This window comes from Pimephales promelas, chromosome 3 (assembly GCF_988280905.1).
Source record: "Pimephales promelas chromosome 3, fPimPro1.hap1.1, whole genome shotgun sequence".
NCBI classification, from domain to species: domain Eukaryota; kingdom Metazoa; phylum Chordata; class Actinopteri; order Cypriniformes; family Leuciscidae; genus Pimephales; species Pimephales promelas.
In genome coordinates, this window is record NC_142771.1 from 28,540,893 (window position 1) to 28,557,755 (window position 16,863).

The window sequence follows — 16,863 nt, forward strand, 5'->3', positions numbered from 1 at the left end:
TTGTTATTACAATTTAATCAGTATTATTTGTATTGTCCTGGATGTAATATGGTTTGCATATTTACCTGGACTACCACCATCCTTCATATTGATGTATCTTAGCAAAGCCCAATTACTCTTTTTGTTATTAAGATAAATAGAGCAAGAAATGTGGCTGAAAATGATGGCTGAAACTGCCTGATCTTTGAGAACATACAAATCCATTTCTTCTTTCCAATTTTCCGTAATTTTGAAGAAATTACAGAGTATGTACAAGAAAGAGGTGTGTTACTAACGGCATGTGATACACATGTGAAATAGAGAACTCCACTGTCCTTTTTAGTTGCCAGTAACAGTTTTGTTGCCAGTTTTTAGTTGCCAGTAACAATTTCTTCTTTCCAATTTTCCGTAATTTTGAAGAAATTAAAGAGGTGTGTTACTAACAGCATGTGATATAAATGTGAAATAGAGAACTCCACTGTCCTTTTTAGTTGCCAGTAACAGTTTTAGTTTTAGTATTACATGATTGTAATCAGAATAAAACAGAATGAAGGGGTCTTGACATGTATTTTACCTCAAAATTGAGTGAGACACTGAAAACCAGTTTTGAAAATAATACAGCAAATTATGTATTGACCTTAATTTATAAATCATATGTGCTCTCATTTGCCACAGTAATGTAATATCTTAATTTGAGGGCTTTTTCTTAGTATTTATCTTTAAAATATTTAAAATATTAAATTAAACATACAAATTTGAAATATATAAATGTGATTCTACTATTTATACTAGTTTTTGTTATCTTTTTGATGTTGGAATTTACTGATATTGCATCTACACGGCTAGTAATACACAGACGCAGTGTGATTTTGAGCAAGGCTTAAGGCCGTTTTCCATAAAGTGCAAAGAGAGTTTATAGGCTGCATTATGTCTTAAGGCAAGCTGGTGAAATGCAAATGAAGTTATTATAAGGCTGTTTACTAAATAACCAGCTACTGAGTTTGTTTTAAAGATATCGTTTGTTGTGGGAGGCTTTTGTCAGTGTCAGATCTGGTTTCTGGGTTTATTTTTGATTCCCGGAACAGTGGTAAGACGACAGGCATTTTAAAGTCTTCCCATGCCAGCACAGTTTTGATCTATCTCCACTGACAAATTTCATTTGCCTGTCAGATATATTTTTTTCCATCAGCATCAGTGTGAAATCGGTTCCTCAATCTGTGCCTGATGCTCAGTGATTTCCAGACGCAGTTGGAAAAGAGATAATGTCCCTTCTTATCCTCTCCAAGTCCACTCATTATTCATATTTGGCTCTTTCAGTCTTAAGACTGCATTACCCATGATGTCTCCCATTGAGACTAAATGAAGCTGACCTGCTTGGAAGCTTTGGTAATGTATGCTTGGAGAAGTGTGAATGTGGGCAACCTGTTGTTTTAGGGCAGATGGGATCCTCCTCTTCTCCACCTGACATTTCCTGTGCTGTGTCTCTTCCTCGGGTTGTTTACTATCTCTTTTGTCATTCCCTCTTAAATCCTTAATCCTGCGCCATATTTCTCACTCCCTTGACATTCACGCCCTTCCCTCCCTGCCGCCTTCTCCATCCGTCTGCTGCCAGGTTCACTGAGATGGGCGCCAGTTCAGGGTGTTTGCTCATGAAGGATTGTGAAGTCTGAGTCTGTTGGAAGTTGTAACATAGGAAGCACTTGTTCCAGCCAGTGGACACATGCCAGAAGGATGCCTGTTTGTTGTGTTTGTGTGGATTCCATAGACAAAGAAGAGTTTTAATTATTAATATCTTGTGATAAATTAATATAATTGGAATTGTTTTGCACAGAAAATAGGGCAGGGACACTGTGCACAATGCCAAATTGGAATTAATTGGCCCTTTTCCAGTGACTGTGATATTTCAATGTGCGCTAAGTACTTAAAAAAAATCTGGCTGAAACAACAATGGTTTGGGATTTCATGCTGACAGGCATGGATACAGCATCAAACCAAATTCCAATGTAGAAATATCCAGAGGATATAAAATGTATTATTTATTTATTTATTCAGCATGTAAAGTGTCCAATAATACGGGGTAACTTGCAGAGCACCTCTGATTTAAACATGAAGAGACTGCCTGATCGATTTTTATGTCAAATGAAAAGCAACAGACCACAGATGTTATTGTTAAATATTCCTTTAAAACTTATCTTTACTTTGTACTGTTGCAGTTTATAATAATATGTCTTTTTATATTTTAAATAGATTTTTTTTTCCTTTTTCTTTTTTTTATGAACTGTACAGCATTTTGGGTCAACTTCAGTCAAGACACATTTATTTATTTATTTATTTATTTATTTATTTATTTATTTATTTATTTATTTATTTATTTATTTATTTATTTATTTATTTATTTATTTATTTATTTATTTATTTATTTATTTATTTATTTAGCGCTTTTTACAATACATATTGTATCAAAGCAGCTTCACAGTGATAACATAAAAGTAATACAACACAGATCAATAATTTTGTTGAATATTATAATGTCCCCAACTAAGAAAGCCAAAAGCAAGGCAATAGTCTTTGTTTTGTAAATAAAATTTGACTTGATTTTGACTTAATAATTAATTTTGTTTTTTACTTGCAGTTTTGAGATGCACCACAACAATAGAGCAAATTCATGAAGACGCATTATGCAGTAGTTTCTTTGAAAGATTGTACAGAAAGCAGAAAAGGTCAAACTGAACTGTACATAAAATCTATTTTACTGCTGAAACAAAACTCTGATGGCACTAATCCAATTAATCTGGCATAATATTAACTATTAGCAAGTTATGTCTCCCAAAACAATTATTGCATCAGCCCATTATTATTATTTTATTTTTTTTTTTGTGCAAAATGACATCAATTGGGTAGGAAATTGACTGTGAATGGTTGGTGGGCATGATGTTGATGTATGAAACTAGTGGGTTATTGAAATAATGTAAAATATATTTACATTGACCACTGGTGTTGCCCCCCAAATGACCAAGTGTAATAAAATTGTATGCACTTAAGCCTCTGTTCTGTAACTCACCTACACTGTTACATGTAAATGCCAATCATATGCTAATCAATCTATCTAATGAATAATACTCCTCTCTCCTCTTTCAGCTGACGTACCTTCCTCCTCCGTGGGGCGAGTGTGTGTCCAGAGCCCTGGACTCAGGCCTCTTTCAGGTGTACAGCGTGTCGGCCTGCCGTATCGAGTGTGAAACACGCTACATTGTAGAGAACTGCAACTGCAGGATGGTCTATATGCCTGGTACTTAGCAAACTTTATACTTTTTATACTCATCCATTTAGTTTAAATGCATCCTCTGAATTTCAGTTTTCAGTCATAGGGCCCTATTTTAACAATCTAAGCGCATGGTCTAAAGCAGTCTCACCTCCCATTCCCTTTAAAAGCCAGTTGTGCTCACACCATAGCGGGTTGCTATTTACACAATGAAATTTGCGAGTGAAAAAACTGAAAGCTTCTACAGAGAGGAAAACGGATCTACTTGGCACGAGGTTTAACCGCGTGAGCAGACCATCCACGGGACAAGCTTCCTCCAAATCTTTATGTACACAATATAAATATTTTACATTGTAATCCTTTTATGTTTAATATTTGGCTAGTTTGTGTGCTGCCGCGCGTTCCTGTGTGTGTAATTAGCACAGTACTAATGCACTTTTTAAGTAACAAAAAATATATTGCGCAGACTATTTCAGTTGCCTCAAAATAGCAACGTGCCAACAATGTGCCTGAACACACCTAGTTTTCAGACCAGAACGCACATGGGCGCACAAATGGCCACCCAAATGGCCGCAAATGCATTTGATGTTTAAACAATGTGGCGGCGGACGGCTTCAACTAACAAAAAACACTTGCATCGCGCCTCGTGCTCCATTGTGCCGGGTGTATGATAGGGCCATTTTACACAAAACATTGTCATTGCATTACTAATAAAAAGGTGCCTGTTATGACAAATTTAAACAATAATTTATATTAATAAAATAAAATAAATGGCAATCTACGTTCATCAAAGAAATAAACAAAAGAATTGCCCTGTGATGTCCTGTCATAAATAATACATTGGTCCAAGAAGTAAACTAGAGAATATGGTGTTCAAAGTAAGTCTTTACATTCATATGTCATAGAAATAAATTGCATTCAAATCAGAACAGATCCAACCCTTTATTAATGTAATCAGAAGGAAGACGTAATGTAGACTTAGTAAGAACAAATAGAGTTTGTACTGTCATTCAAGAAACCTGTTAGGACTCTTGTTTCCATCTTACCTGTGAAAGGTCTTTAATTATTGATGAACAGTTAGCCAATGAGGTCAGATTTGATATGCTCATGGATAGCATATCAGCATGAGGTGTTGTGTGTTGTGGTTTGCGGTAACATAATGCCTTGTGGCATTTGTGGCTTGCATTTGGCAGTTGAGCTTTGCTGGCTGAACTTATTTAGGAGAGGTCAGAATATAGAAAATAATTCATTTTTCTGTGGGTCAAAGGTGGTTTGGAACAAGCCCACAAACTGACAGCAAGGGCTTATAACCAGGAGCCATGACATACTGTGTGATTTGAAAAGTGTGGAAGAACTCTTCCCAAAATAGTCTTCAGTTTTAATTTAATATCACTGATAAAATGGTAATTTTGCCCCCTTGATTAGTCATCTTTAACTGTTGCTAAATGGTCTTTTTAAAGACATAATATATTTCCAAGATTTCATAATATGATTTTATGAACCTCATTGTGACTCAGTGCCCTTTATGTCCCGCTCTGAATTCCAATTTATGCTGCGCCGTAATAGCGGACATTTAAAGTTAGTGCTGCAGTAGATTTCTTTGTCAACTTTGTCTCTTTTAATGACACTATATAGTCTCCATTTTCACAATTTTGTCATTTTTTTAATCAAATAAAAGTGCACTTTTTTATCATAAAGTTCTCTATTATTTCTAACCCATAAGTGCCAACCTCAACCTCTTGCTACTTCAGTAGGGGCTTGAGACAGAACAATTATCTCATAGATGATTAGTCCTTTATTCACTAAGGCGCCCTGCTCTAATAATGTAATTATAGATTCATTAACTGATTGTGATTGGCCTGTGATGTACATTCAGGATACATCTGATACATTTTGACCAGTGTAGACACATACAATTATCTCTTCCATGCGCAGACACACATGCACTCACAGTTGTTTATTTCCTTGTTGTATTGAGTTTGGATGGGTGAAGGTTGGGTCTGTTTTTCCTCCTAGTAGGAACACAATATCAGTGTTTAATTATTCATTTTAGAAGGCTGAATAAAGAATCATTTTTGTTTTAATTTTCTTTGTTTCTAGGCGATTCTCCATTCTGCACTCCTGAACAGTATAAGGACTGTGCTGAACCTGCTCTGGGTAAGTGTGACTACACACACACACACACACACACACACACACACAACTCATTCTGTATAATTTATAAGCTTGTTTCCTCATGGGGAACTCCACGATGACATAAGTCCCCATGAGTCTGTGTGCATTCAGGTTGAAGTCCCCACCAGGAAATAAAAAAATAAAAAAATTACAAAATAAATTGGGTCAGAACAATTCAGAAAGACATTCATCCCCCTTCAGTTCAAGAAATTTTCTCTCTGGAGAAGCGTTAGGTCTTTCCGTTTGCAAATTCCGCCATGTAAAAAGCAATCCGTCATTGCGCGAGCGCAACTGGCTTTTAAAGGGAATGGGAGATGAGACTCTGATTGTTTTTTTGCACGTTACGCCCAAAACACACCCATTACTTAATAAGAGAATAAGGACAACCATTTTAGACCATGCGCTGGATTCGGACACGCCCTAAGTGCACTTGCGCTCTGCGCTTTAGACCATGCGCTTAGATCGTTAAAATAGGGCCCTTTGTTTGCCAGTCCATTAATATTACTCTTGAATTATATTAAAATGAATATAAAAATAGCTATTGAAATTCAGTAATATATAGGTGAATAATGACAATTGTCTTGTGTGGAGCTGCTTTTCAGCTTAAATGGACTTTCATAATTGATTAATTTTGCAACATCACCACCTGTTTAATATTTAGAAGCTATTTTGAAATAATTTGGATTGATTTGACTTCCCTGTTAGAGGCCCTGTCTAATAAACATACAAAATGTGCTATGCTGGGGTACTTCAGAACCAGGATTGAGAACCAATGTAGTTCCCTTTCGTTGTCACTCCGAGTTTCGACGAATGGGGAAACACCATTCGTCGTCATCCGATGGAACGTCTCCGTTCCCTACTCAGGGAACGAGGGTTACATCCGTAACCGTGACGTTTTCAGTAATGGATCCTGTTATAGGCTGCACAACTTTTAGAACATACTTTGGGACTGTTAAAAAAAGATGTTCTATATAGAATTAGCATTCTATATAGCCATCCGTTGTGTTGCTAGTAGGAAAGTATATTCTGATGCAGCTATAGTGATATCATTTTATCTAGACAAAAAACCCATAAATGTCATGGCACGATGCAACAAAACAAGAACAATTCTGTTATAAACAACAAAGATGTCTAGACAGGCAGGTTTTGTTGTGTCGCTCGCTTGCATGGTTTAAATCCGGGTGTATTTGCCATGTTTTCTCATCAGTGAGATTGGCTGAACAAATAAAGTGTGTTTGTATTCCTGATGTATTACTAGGCTCATTTTAATAATCTAACACACTACTGGGGCACAAAATAGATATACGCACACGTTTCTGTTCAACAGGCCTTCATGACTATAATGCCACTGACCCTCCACAAAATTCAATTACATGGAAAAAAGCAGCCATCGTCCCTCTTTCATTCTCTGCCCTGTATCTTCCTCCTCTGTAGCAGTGTTTTGTTTTTAAGTAGCATCCTTAAAGAGGATAAAAGAGCAAACGATAGAACAAAAACTAAAATAAACATAATAGAACACATCTGTTTGTTAATATGTGTGATTTTGTAGTAGGTGGCACTGGCAGTAAACTTTAGACATCAGAATGTATTATCTGTAATCTTCACCAGCTTCACCAAATTAGACTATATTAACTCTGCGTTGAGAAACTTTGAAAGTATTCCTCAGTTCTCTCTCGAAATAATTGGATTTTTTCTTCACAGATCTTGATTCTTCTTGACACAGGGACTTCTTTATTGAACTTTAAAATCCCTCATGAACTTGCTCGAATTAAGTCATTATTTTGGAAATGTATTCAGGGAAAACAAAGACTTTTTTTGTGCACCGTCTCTACTGACAGAATGTATTCTGGCCCTCATTAACTCCCTCTCTACGAACCATCTGACAGTATATACCAAACATAATAAGCAAGTTGGCTCCATGTTCACTAATTATCTTCCACTAATGAAGAAATTCAAATAAGAACACAGCTAGGACTCTACATTTTCGAAAGTTTCAGGTATTCAGCACACAAAACTGTTTCCAAAGACATTGATAACATATCTAATTTCACACACTTTTACCTTTTAGAGTCCTGTGTGCAATCGAGATAAAGCTAATTTTCATATGAAGAGAGATAAAATTCCAAGCAATTGGAAAAGTATTAGTGGGATAGCTCTAACCTCAATTGACAAGTAAAGGCACAGCACAAGAGGCTGCATGCACAGCTTGTCTAAAACTTCAGCTGCTGGCTTCAAAATGCTTGACAGCTGGTTCCTATCTTTTGGCAAAGTGAGGAGGAAATTATTACCAACTCCAACTTTCTGTTCACAGCACCCCGAGGAGGGAAGAGATGTGTACTTTCAGTTTCACCAGTCAATATGCAGATGAAAACATTTAGACAAGAATGAGATGCTATTAGAACGGAAAGGATCCTCTCAAATGTTTGAGATAATTGAGATGACAATGAAACAGAACACTCTGGGACAGAAGAATATTACGCAGGATGTTAATCAAGACATGTTCAGAATTGAATAATAATATACTGCTTCCTGCACACTATGTACTGTGTATAAAAAAATGTGGTTACACTTTATTTTGACTTCTACTTTAGACATTCTAACTATAAGTAATTTTGCAACACGTTAGCTTACTCTCATTAGAGTATTGGTAGACTCTGTTAGGTCTGGGTTAGTAGAATAAGTTGTGCATGTTCTTGGTAAAGTTATATATAGACAGCAAAATGTCTGTTGAATGATCATAAAAGTAAAATGTTAGCAGATATCAAGCCGACAGACTACTAATAATAATGACTTCACATGCTCACTGAAGAGATGAGTTTTCATATCTCTTTTGAATCCAGTCAGGGATTCTGCATTCTGGATGATGATGGGCAGATCATTCCACCACCAGCATGGAGCCGTGAATGAGAATGTTCTGGAGAGTGATTTTGTGCCTAGTTGTGATGGTACCACAAGCCGTCGCTCATTGATCGATCGTGAGTTCTGGTAGGGATGTAGACTCGTAGGAGCGAGTGAAAGTAGGAGGGAGCTGAGCCAGTGGTCAATCTGTAAGCAAGTGTTGAACTTGATGCGAGCAGCGAGTAGCCAGTGCAGGGAGATGAACAGAGGAGTGACGTGGGCCCTTTTGGGTTCGTTGAAGACAAGACGAGCTGCAGCATTCTGGATCATTTGTAGAGTTTTAGTTGCACATGATGGAAGTCCAGCCAGAAGAGCATTGCAGTAATCAAGCCTAGAGATAACCAGGGACTGAACAAGAAGTTGTGTTGCTTGCTCAGTTAAGAAACGCCTGAACTCTCTGATGTTGTGCATTGCAAACCTGCATGATCGAGCTGTCTTTGTAATGTGGTCTGCGAAGGTCAAAGATTCAAAGAATCAAAGGTCAAAGAATCAAAGATTCATCCTAGATTTCTGACCAACCTTGATGGGGTGGTTGAGGAATAATCTAGCTGGATAGTGAAGTCGTGCTGTAGAGACGGATTGGCAGGGAGGATGAGAAGCTCTGTCTTTTTCAGGTTGAGCTGCAGGTGATGTTCCTTCATCCATGCCGAGATGTCCACCAGACAGCTTGAGATTTGTGCAGGTACTGTGGGGTCATCTGGTTGAGAGGTAGAGCTGGGTGTCATCAGCATAGCAAGAGAAACCATGTGCCTGTATGATGGGTCCCAGTGATGTGGTGTAAATGGAGAAGAGGAGGGGTCCAACCACTGAGCCCTGGGGAACCCCTGTGGTCAGTTTATGTGCTTTGGATACCTCACCTCTCCATGTGACCCTGAAGGACCTACCTGTGAGATAGGACTCAAACCAGTGGAGGGAAGTTCCAGGGATGCCCAGTGATGAGAGGGTGGACAGAAGGATCTGATGGTTCACAGTTTTGAAGGGAACTGACAGGTCTAGGAGAATGAGAACTGATGATTTGGAAGCAGCTTTTGCAATCCGCAGGGCTTCTGTGACTGATAGTAATGCGGTCTTGGCTGAGTGCCCTTTCTTGAAGCCATATTGGTTGACATCCAGCTGGTTGTTCAGAGACAGGAAAGATGATACTTGGTTAAAAGCAACTTGTTCAAGTGTTTTCCCAATGAATGGTAGGAGGGAGACAGGTCTGTAATTCTCTAAAAGTGATGTGTTTAATGTTGTTTTTTTAAGCAGTGGAGTTACCTGAGCCTGCTTACATGCTGTAGGAAAAATGCCAGTGTGTAGGGAAAAGTTGATAATGTGTGTGAGAGCTGGTAGAAGTGTGAGAGAGATGGCTTGTAGAAGGTGTGAGGGGATGGGGTCTAGAAGGTAGGTGGTAGGATGACTGGAGAGGAGAAGTTTAGATACTTCTTCCTCGGTTAGTGGAGAGAAGGAGGAGAGAGGGTTATTGGCTTTCGGAGTGGTTGGTCTAGGTTCCTGTGTGTGTGGATGAGAGAACTGACTGCTGATAGTTGTTGTTTTGTTAGTGAAGAAGTTAGCAAAATCATCCTCAGTTAGCAAGGAGGTGGGTGGTGGTGGACAGAGGAGCGAGTTGAATGTCTTAAAATGTTCGTGTGTTAGGGGCGGTGTTGATCTTGTTGTGGAAGTATGAAGATTTTTCAGTGTGAACATCAACCGAAAAGGCAGAGAGCAGAGATTGATACATAGTCAGGTCAGATGGGTCTTTTGATTTGCGCCATTTCCTCTCCGCTGCTCTGAGTTTGGTCCGGTGTTCACGAAGAACCTCAGATAACCAGGGGTTAGTTAGAGGGAGTGGTGCGTGATGGCCTGGAGGAGAGAGGGCAGATAATGTCTAAAGAAGTTAAAGTGGAGCGTAAAGTATCCGTTGCGGTATTCACATCCAGAGATGGTCATTTTGAGGTTGAGGGAAGAGAAGATGACACAGCAGAGGTAAGATTTCAGGTTTTCAGGTTTCGTCTAAAAGTAACTGGTAGGGGAGTTGGTGGAGTGTGAATAGTGAGTTGTAGATTGAAAGTAATGAGGAAATGATCTGAAACGTGGAGAGGTTTCACCAAAATGTTTTCTGTGAGTTTTCTGCTGTTGCGTGTGTAAATCAGGTCCAGTTGGTTGCCTGACTTGTCAGTACCTGTGGTGATGAGCCGTTTGAGATCGAATGAGGCTAGGAGAGAGATGAAGTCAGTAGCATATGACTTCACTAGATGAATGTTGAAATCACCAAAGACTACCAGTTGAGTGCCATCCTCAGGGAAAGACGACAGCATCACATCTTGCTCCTCTACAAAGCTTCCCAGTTGACCTGGGGGCGATAAATGACTACAAGTGGATCTTAATGGGAGTTGTAAATGTAATAGCATGATATTCAAATGTGTTGTTATTGCATAGAGAAGAGAGAGTTGAGTTTTTCCAATTGTTAGTAATGAGAATACCATTACCACCACACCTCCCCGACTGGCGAGTGGTGTGAGAGAAAGAGAAGTTGTTAGAAAGAGCAACAGGGGTTGCTGAATCTTCTGGACGGATCCAGGTCTCAGTAAAGCCTAAGATATTAAGAGTAGAACGCGATGCAAAGGCTAGGATGAAGGGTTACACTTTATTTTGATAGTCACTTTAGACAGTCTACTAACTATAAGTAACTTTTCAACTACATGTCAACCAAGTGTCATTAAAGTATTAGTAGGCTGTAGTAGACTGTCAGTAGACTGTTAGGTTAGGTGTTAGGGTTCAGGTTAGGAGAACAAGTTGACTTGTAGTTGCTAAGTTACTTACAGTCAGTTGAATATCTGTTGGGGGACCAACAAAATAATGTGTTAGTAGACATTAAGCTGACAGTCTACTAATACTCTAATGATAGTTAGTTGACATGTAGTGGCAAAGTTACTTATAGTTAGTTGAATGTCTAAAGTGGACTATCAAAATAAAGTGTTACCGGATGAAGTCAGCTTTATTGACTGCTGATTGGCAATTCCATAGACCCATAGAAAGAGTAAGAGGTGAGAGTGGGGATGAGAGAATAGGACACAGATAGGCAGTATTGTGCTGCAGTCTGTGCGTGATGAGAGAGCGTTGTCGAGAGATAACACGAATGTATTGAAAGCACATGTTTAAGGGAAATGAGATAAAAGTATGAAAGGAAAAGGGAGATGAAATGTTTAAGTGCTATACTATACTATACTATACACAAAAGGCTGAAAGTAAAATAAAGCAGGTTGAGGGAAATGCATTGTGTATATGCTTTGGTTGTACTGTTTTGGTCATTTGACTGTCCTCCATGTGTAGGCTATGACTACACCACCCCGGGGAAATAATCCAATACATTAAAGATTACCGGGGAAAAAATCCAATAAATGGGACACAAGTCTGTTTGCTCATGAGAGGCAGGAGTTAATGTTTAAACAAGCAATTTTTTATTAAAGAAAAACATCAAACAAATACTCTTGTCTTGAGAAAAAAAAAAGGTAAGGAACGTAGATCACTGCAGGGGCCAATCCCCCACGGGAAGGCAGGCTAGCTATAGCTGCATACGGCAAAAATAAATAAATAAATAAATAAAAATATTGAAAAATCACACTCCACTACAAATAGTGATCAGATTATAACACAATGCTAATAACCCACAATTAAAGGTTGCTGACAGCAAGTTGTTAAGGTGGCTGTTCAACCTTGTTTTAACATGAGCAAAGAGAACTCCCTGATTTAGTATCGGCACACACACACGTAATCATATAACAGAATTCATAAGATGGATCCTTTAGCGAGTCAATCAACAGCTGATAGGCCTACGCCAACATGGATAAAGCCCCAAAGGCACGCCACACTAAAACATATTGCAGATAACTCAAACAAACACACTTCCCGAAAGGTTACAACAGTAGCTCATTAAAACTTACCTAAATATGTGCATACATTATGGTCCTGGTAAACCCTACGTTATGAGGACAAAACGTCCCCACAAAGATGATAATGTCCGAAATCCTTGGATACACTTTGTACAGCATAAAAGTCATTGTCTATGGAAAGTCCCCATAAAACATGAAAACGCAATGTGTGTGTTGGTGTTTGTGTGACTGAATCCTGTTAATTTGCCTGTGAGTGTTTAGAGAAGGTTAAATCTGACTTAATTCTCCAATTAAATGATATGACTTAGCTTCGTCTCCAGTGGTAGGGTTTGAGAGGGGATTGAAGTGAAGAGAAGAAAGCGAGATGGAGATAGAAAAGGTCAGGGATGGATGCATTTTAAAAAGTTTCTGTGAAAGGTCGGATTCCATCTCTAGGTCATGCAAGTTATGAGCTGATTAGAAATCTGAGGAAGGCACAGCCAAGAGCAAAAGATTTCAGCCCTGGCAACCAGCAAGAGAATAGAAATATATCTCTTTTGTATCTAAAAAGAGGATATGGGAAACAGTATTAAACATATTAACACCCCTTCCCCCTCCTTCCAGGCTTTTTTTTTGCAGAAGCCAATATCTCTCTGAAGGTAAACAAAAGTGCGAGAAGTAACATTTTTCTAAGCGTCAAGAGCTGACATCAACGATTTAAAAGTGTTCTGACAAGGCCAAAAGTTGAATTAAACTCCAACCTGTGTAGGTGTTTAAATGTGTGTGCATGTGAAGATACTGAAAAGACCCATACAGTATGTGCAGAAAAGGATAAGACGACTTCATATTCTTAAAGGGATAGTTCACTTTGAAATGAATTTTTGATATGTTTTAGCTTACCTCAAGGGCATCCAAGATGTAGTTGTCTGTTTCCACAGCATTTTCAATTTTGACATTTTTCAGTCAAACCGTTCTTGTCTATCAGTCATACACTGGAGGCTAAGGGGGTCCACCAAAAAGCATGCACAGAGAAGTCAAAATTAAACATGATTTAATGACTCGTAAATGTAAGTACACATTGATGGCCTAAGACACGAAACGAGCGGTTTGTGTGAGAAAACGAACAGTATTTATATCGTTTTTACCTCTTATAATCATAGCCATGACAAAATGATCTGACGGCACGGGCGCTTCGGTCCGTGCATGCGCCGGAAGTGATCGCTTGCATGTGACGTCACTCTTTGTTTATACAGAGATTTCGGAAGTTTTACCTTTCACTAAACATATTTAGATATACAGGAAACCGCAATGGAAGACGATTTCCGTATATCTAAATATTTTTAGTAAAAGGTAAAACTTCCGAAATCTCCGTGTAAATATTGAGTGACGTCACACGCAAGCGATCACTTCCGGCGTAAAATTGAACTGATTCAGTTCGGTTTAGTTGGACATTGCACAACTGATTCAGATCACTTGGACGTCACTGTGATTACAAGAGGTAAAAACTATATAAATACTGTTTGTTTTCTCACAAAAACCGCTCGTTTTGTGTCTTAGGCCATCAATGTGTACTTACATTTACGAGTCATTAAATCATGTTTAATTTTGACTTCTCTGTGCATGCTCTTTGGTGGACCCCCTTAGTCTCCAGTGTATGACTGAGAGACAACAACGGTTTGACTGAAAAATGTCAAAATCGAAAATACTGTGGAAACAAAGACACCTACATCTTGGATGCCCTTGAGGTAAGATAAAACATCAAAAATTAATTTCAAAGTGAACTATCCCTTTAACACTATCAGTTGTTCAACTGGGAAAGTCATATATAGAACCTAGTTCAGGAAAGCCACCTGCAGAAACAACAGACATATCTTCTACATTTCTTCCCTGTACCGTTTCCTGTCTCTCCTCATTTTCTTTTTCTTTTTCCTCTCTTCTACCCCCTTTTTTTTTTGCACTCCGTAGCTGCTCTTTCAGCAGTTGAAGGCACAAACTGCATCTGTAGGAGCCCCTGTAACATGACTCGATACAACAAAGAGCTTTCCATGGTCAAGATCCCCAGTAAAACCTCTGCCCGCTACCTGGAGAAGAAGTTCAACCGATCTGAGAAATACATCACGTGAGTATGCACCTCACAACCCTTTAAAAAGCCACTTTCTTTTACATCAAAATGGCTTTGAATTCAGCATCCAAAGGTCTCTGAAGTGTTTTTTTTTTTTTTTTTTTTTTTTGCAACTCTACCACTTAACAAACTTTTCCAATCCTCATTACTGACTCCAATTTTCTAAATTACCAGTTAATGTACTACCACCTCATATCCATGATCACAGAGATGCAGAGCTTGTTAATGATCACAAGCCTGCGCTTTTCTGCCAAGGAATAGCTGTGGTGTTATTACAACTGAGGAAAATTTGGAAATTAAGAGTGATTTTATTCACCAGCTTTTATTGAATTGGCCGTAAACCACAGGATGGTGAAATGATAGGAGATAGGAGTTACTCAAATCCAAAAAACACACAATCCAAAGTCATGCAATCCAAAGTCACACAACAAATCAGTAAAAACATTAATTGGTTTACAGCTGTCCAAAAGTTTTGATTAGTTTTGAGTATGTTTTTGAAAGATGTCTATTGTGCGCACCAATGCTTAATTTATTTGATGAAAAATACAATAATATATATTTTTTTAAATATTATTACAATTTAAAATAACTGTTTTCTATCTGAATATGAAGAGTTCAGATGCAAAAGCCTCTAAGTGCCATTTGAAATTTTCTTCTGAAATGATCATTTTTATCAAGCTTGTATATTTAAGTTCAGTAATTTCACTTAAATGGCAATGAAGATTACCTATTAATTGTCATTTAAGTGAAATTACTGAACTTAAATATACAAGCTTGATAAAAATGATCATTTTAGAAGAAAATTTCAAATGGCATTTAGAGGCTTTTGCATCTGAACTCTTCATATATTTGTAAAATGTAATTTATTCCTGTGATGACAGAACTGAATTTTCAGCATCATTACTCCAGTCTTTACTGTCACATGATCCTTCAGAAATCATAATAATATGATGATTTGGAAAACAGTTGAGTTGCTTTAGAATTGTATTCTATTTTAATTGTACTTGCAATTTTTAAATTGTTCAAATATAAATTGAGGAGGTTAATCAAAATCTAATTGATGTAGCCATTTAGTTATGAATGGCATTGGCGTGGTTGGGACACTGTACTGGATAAAATGGACACTGGATTCTGGGAGTGTCAAAGAAACTCCCTATGTGTGTTCGTTCGTAATATGCGTTTGAAATGTTGCCTCATAGACGTGCTTCTCTACAAAAAAGCAACATTAGGACACACCAGGACATTTGATGTGGCCCTCAGACATATTTATATCTCCTCCAGACATTTGGCTGACAAGTTGAGAACACTTTTGCTTTGTGTCAGGAAGATTCTGTGAGTTGTTCTTCAATATAGTGACAGATATCACATCCTCTCCATTCATTAGTTCATCGTCATAGCGATAAGCTTGTGATTGATGTGTCTGGGACGTACGTGGAGCTATTGGAAATACTGACTCTGACTCTCTCTCTCTCACACACACACCACACATTTCTGTGCATAGAGTCAATTATATTACCATAAAGTAGACAGAATATCATCACTCTGGTGTCCCACCAGACTAGAGAGATAAGCTAGACTGCTTCATTTTATGGTGATAGAAAAAAAAAACTTGTTTATGTTTAACTCCTCCACACATTCACACAAATTATTGGTCATGCCAAGATCATTCATCTCTACAACATAATAGGAGTGTAATAAATGGTTGAGATAATGTTAGTGTTGTTGAACATCCAATAACAAGCCAATTTGTGTGTGTGTGTGTGTGTGTGGAATAGCAAAAAGCGCTACTGAGGATAAAACCACTCTTTTCATTTAAGTACCACTCAGTACCAACTAAAACACCAGACATCACTCTTTTTTGTTCTGTTGTTGCAGGGACAATATCCTAGTTCTGGATGTGTTCTTTGAAGCTCTGAATTATGAGACCATAGAGCAGAAGAAAGCATATGAGGTGGCAGGTCTTCTAGGTAACACAGTCACATGAATACTGTCTCTTTCATCTTTTCTCTTTCTCCATTCCTCTAAATCATAAATATATTTATGTTGCAGGTGATATTGGTGGTCAGATGGGCTTGTTTATTGGTGCAAGTATCCTGACCATCCTGGAGCTATTTGATTATGTATATGAGGTATGTCAGCATCTAAACACTGGGTCTAACATGCCATGATTTAACATCATTCTCTTTAATAATAAAAAGTAACATTATTGTAATTATGACGATTGTGTATTTTACTTGCTTTTTCTTGTGTATTTGTCACAAACACATATTTACACAATTCTTCAAATGTTTGGGGTCAGTAAGATTGTATATAAATTTCATTAATAGTTCCCTTTCATCCTGGGAACTCCAAAGTTTCGTCGGGGAGTTCCCTGACGAGTTGGCTCCCTAGCGTGATCCCAATTCGTCAGGTAACTCCCTGACGACACGTTTGAGTTCCCAGGATGAAAGGGAATGTCTCGGTTACGTATGTAACCCTCGTTCCCTGAGTACAGGGAACGGAGACGTGTTGTATTTAGACAAAATATTTAGATTTGAAGTAAATGCTGTTCATTCTAACTTTTTTTTATTAACAGT

At 38.0% G+C, this 16,863-nt stretch overlaps 1 protein-coding gene across 4 annotated transcripts in view; it reads left to right on the forward strand.

Moving 5' to 3' along the window:
* The window catches only part of asic2 (acid sensing ion channel subunit 2), a 345,693-nt gene that overhangs the window by 324,345 nt on the left and 4,485 nt on the right, over positions 1-16,863 (forward strand). For all 4 annotated transcript variants that reach the window (XM_089128699.1, XM_039686364.2, XM_039686365.2 and 1 more), the window contains 5 exons: positions 3,118-3,268; positions 5,342-5,398; positions 14,131-14,284; positions 16,163-16,254; positions 16,337-16,416. In XM_089128699.1, the coding sequence (XP_088984825.1) occupies positions 3,118-3,268; positions 5,342-5,398; positions 14,131-14,284; positions 16,163-16,254; positions 16,337-16,416 (534 nt within the window). The remainder of the gene's footprint in view (positions 1-3,117; positions 3,269-5,341; positions 5,399-14,130; positions 14,285-16,162; positions 16,255-16,336; positions 16,417-16,863) is intronic.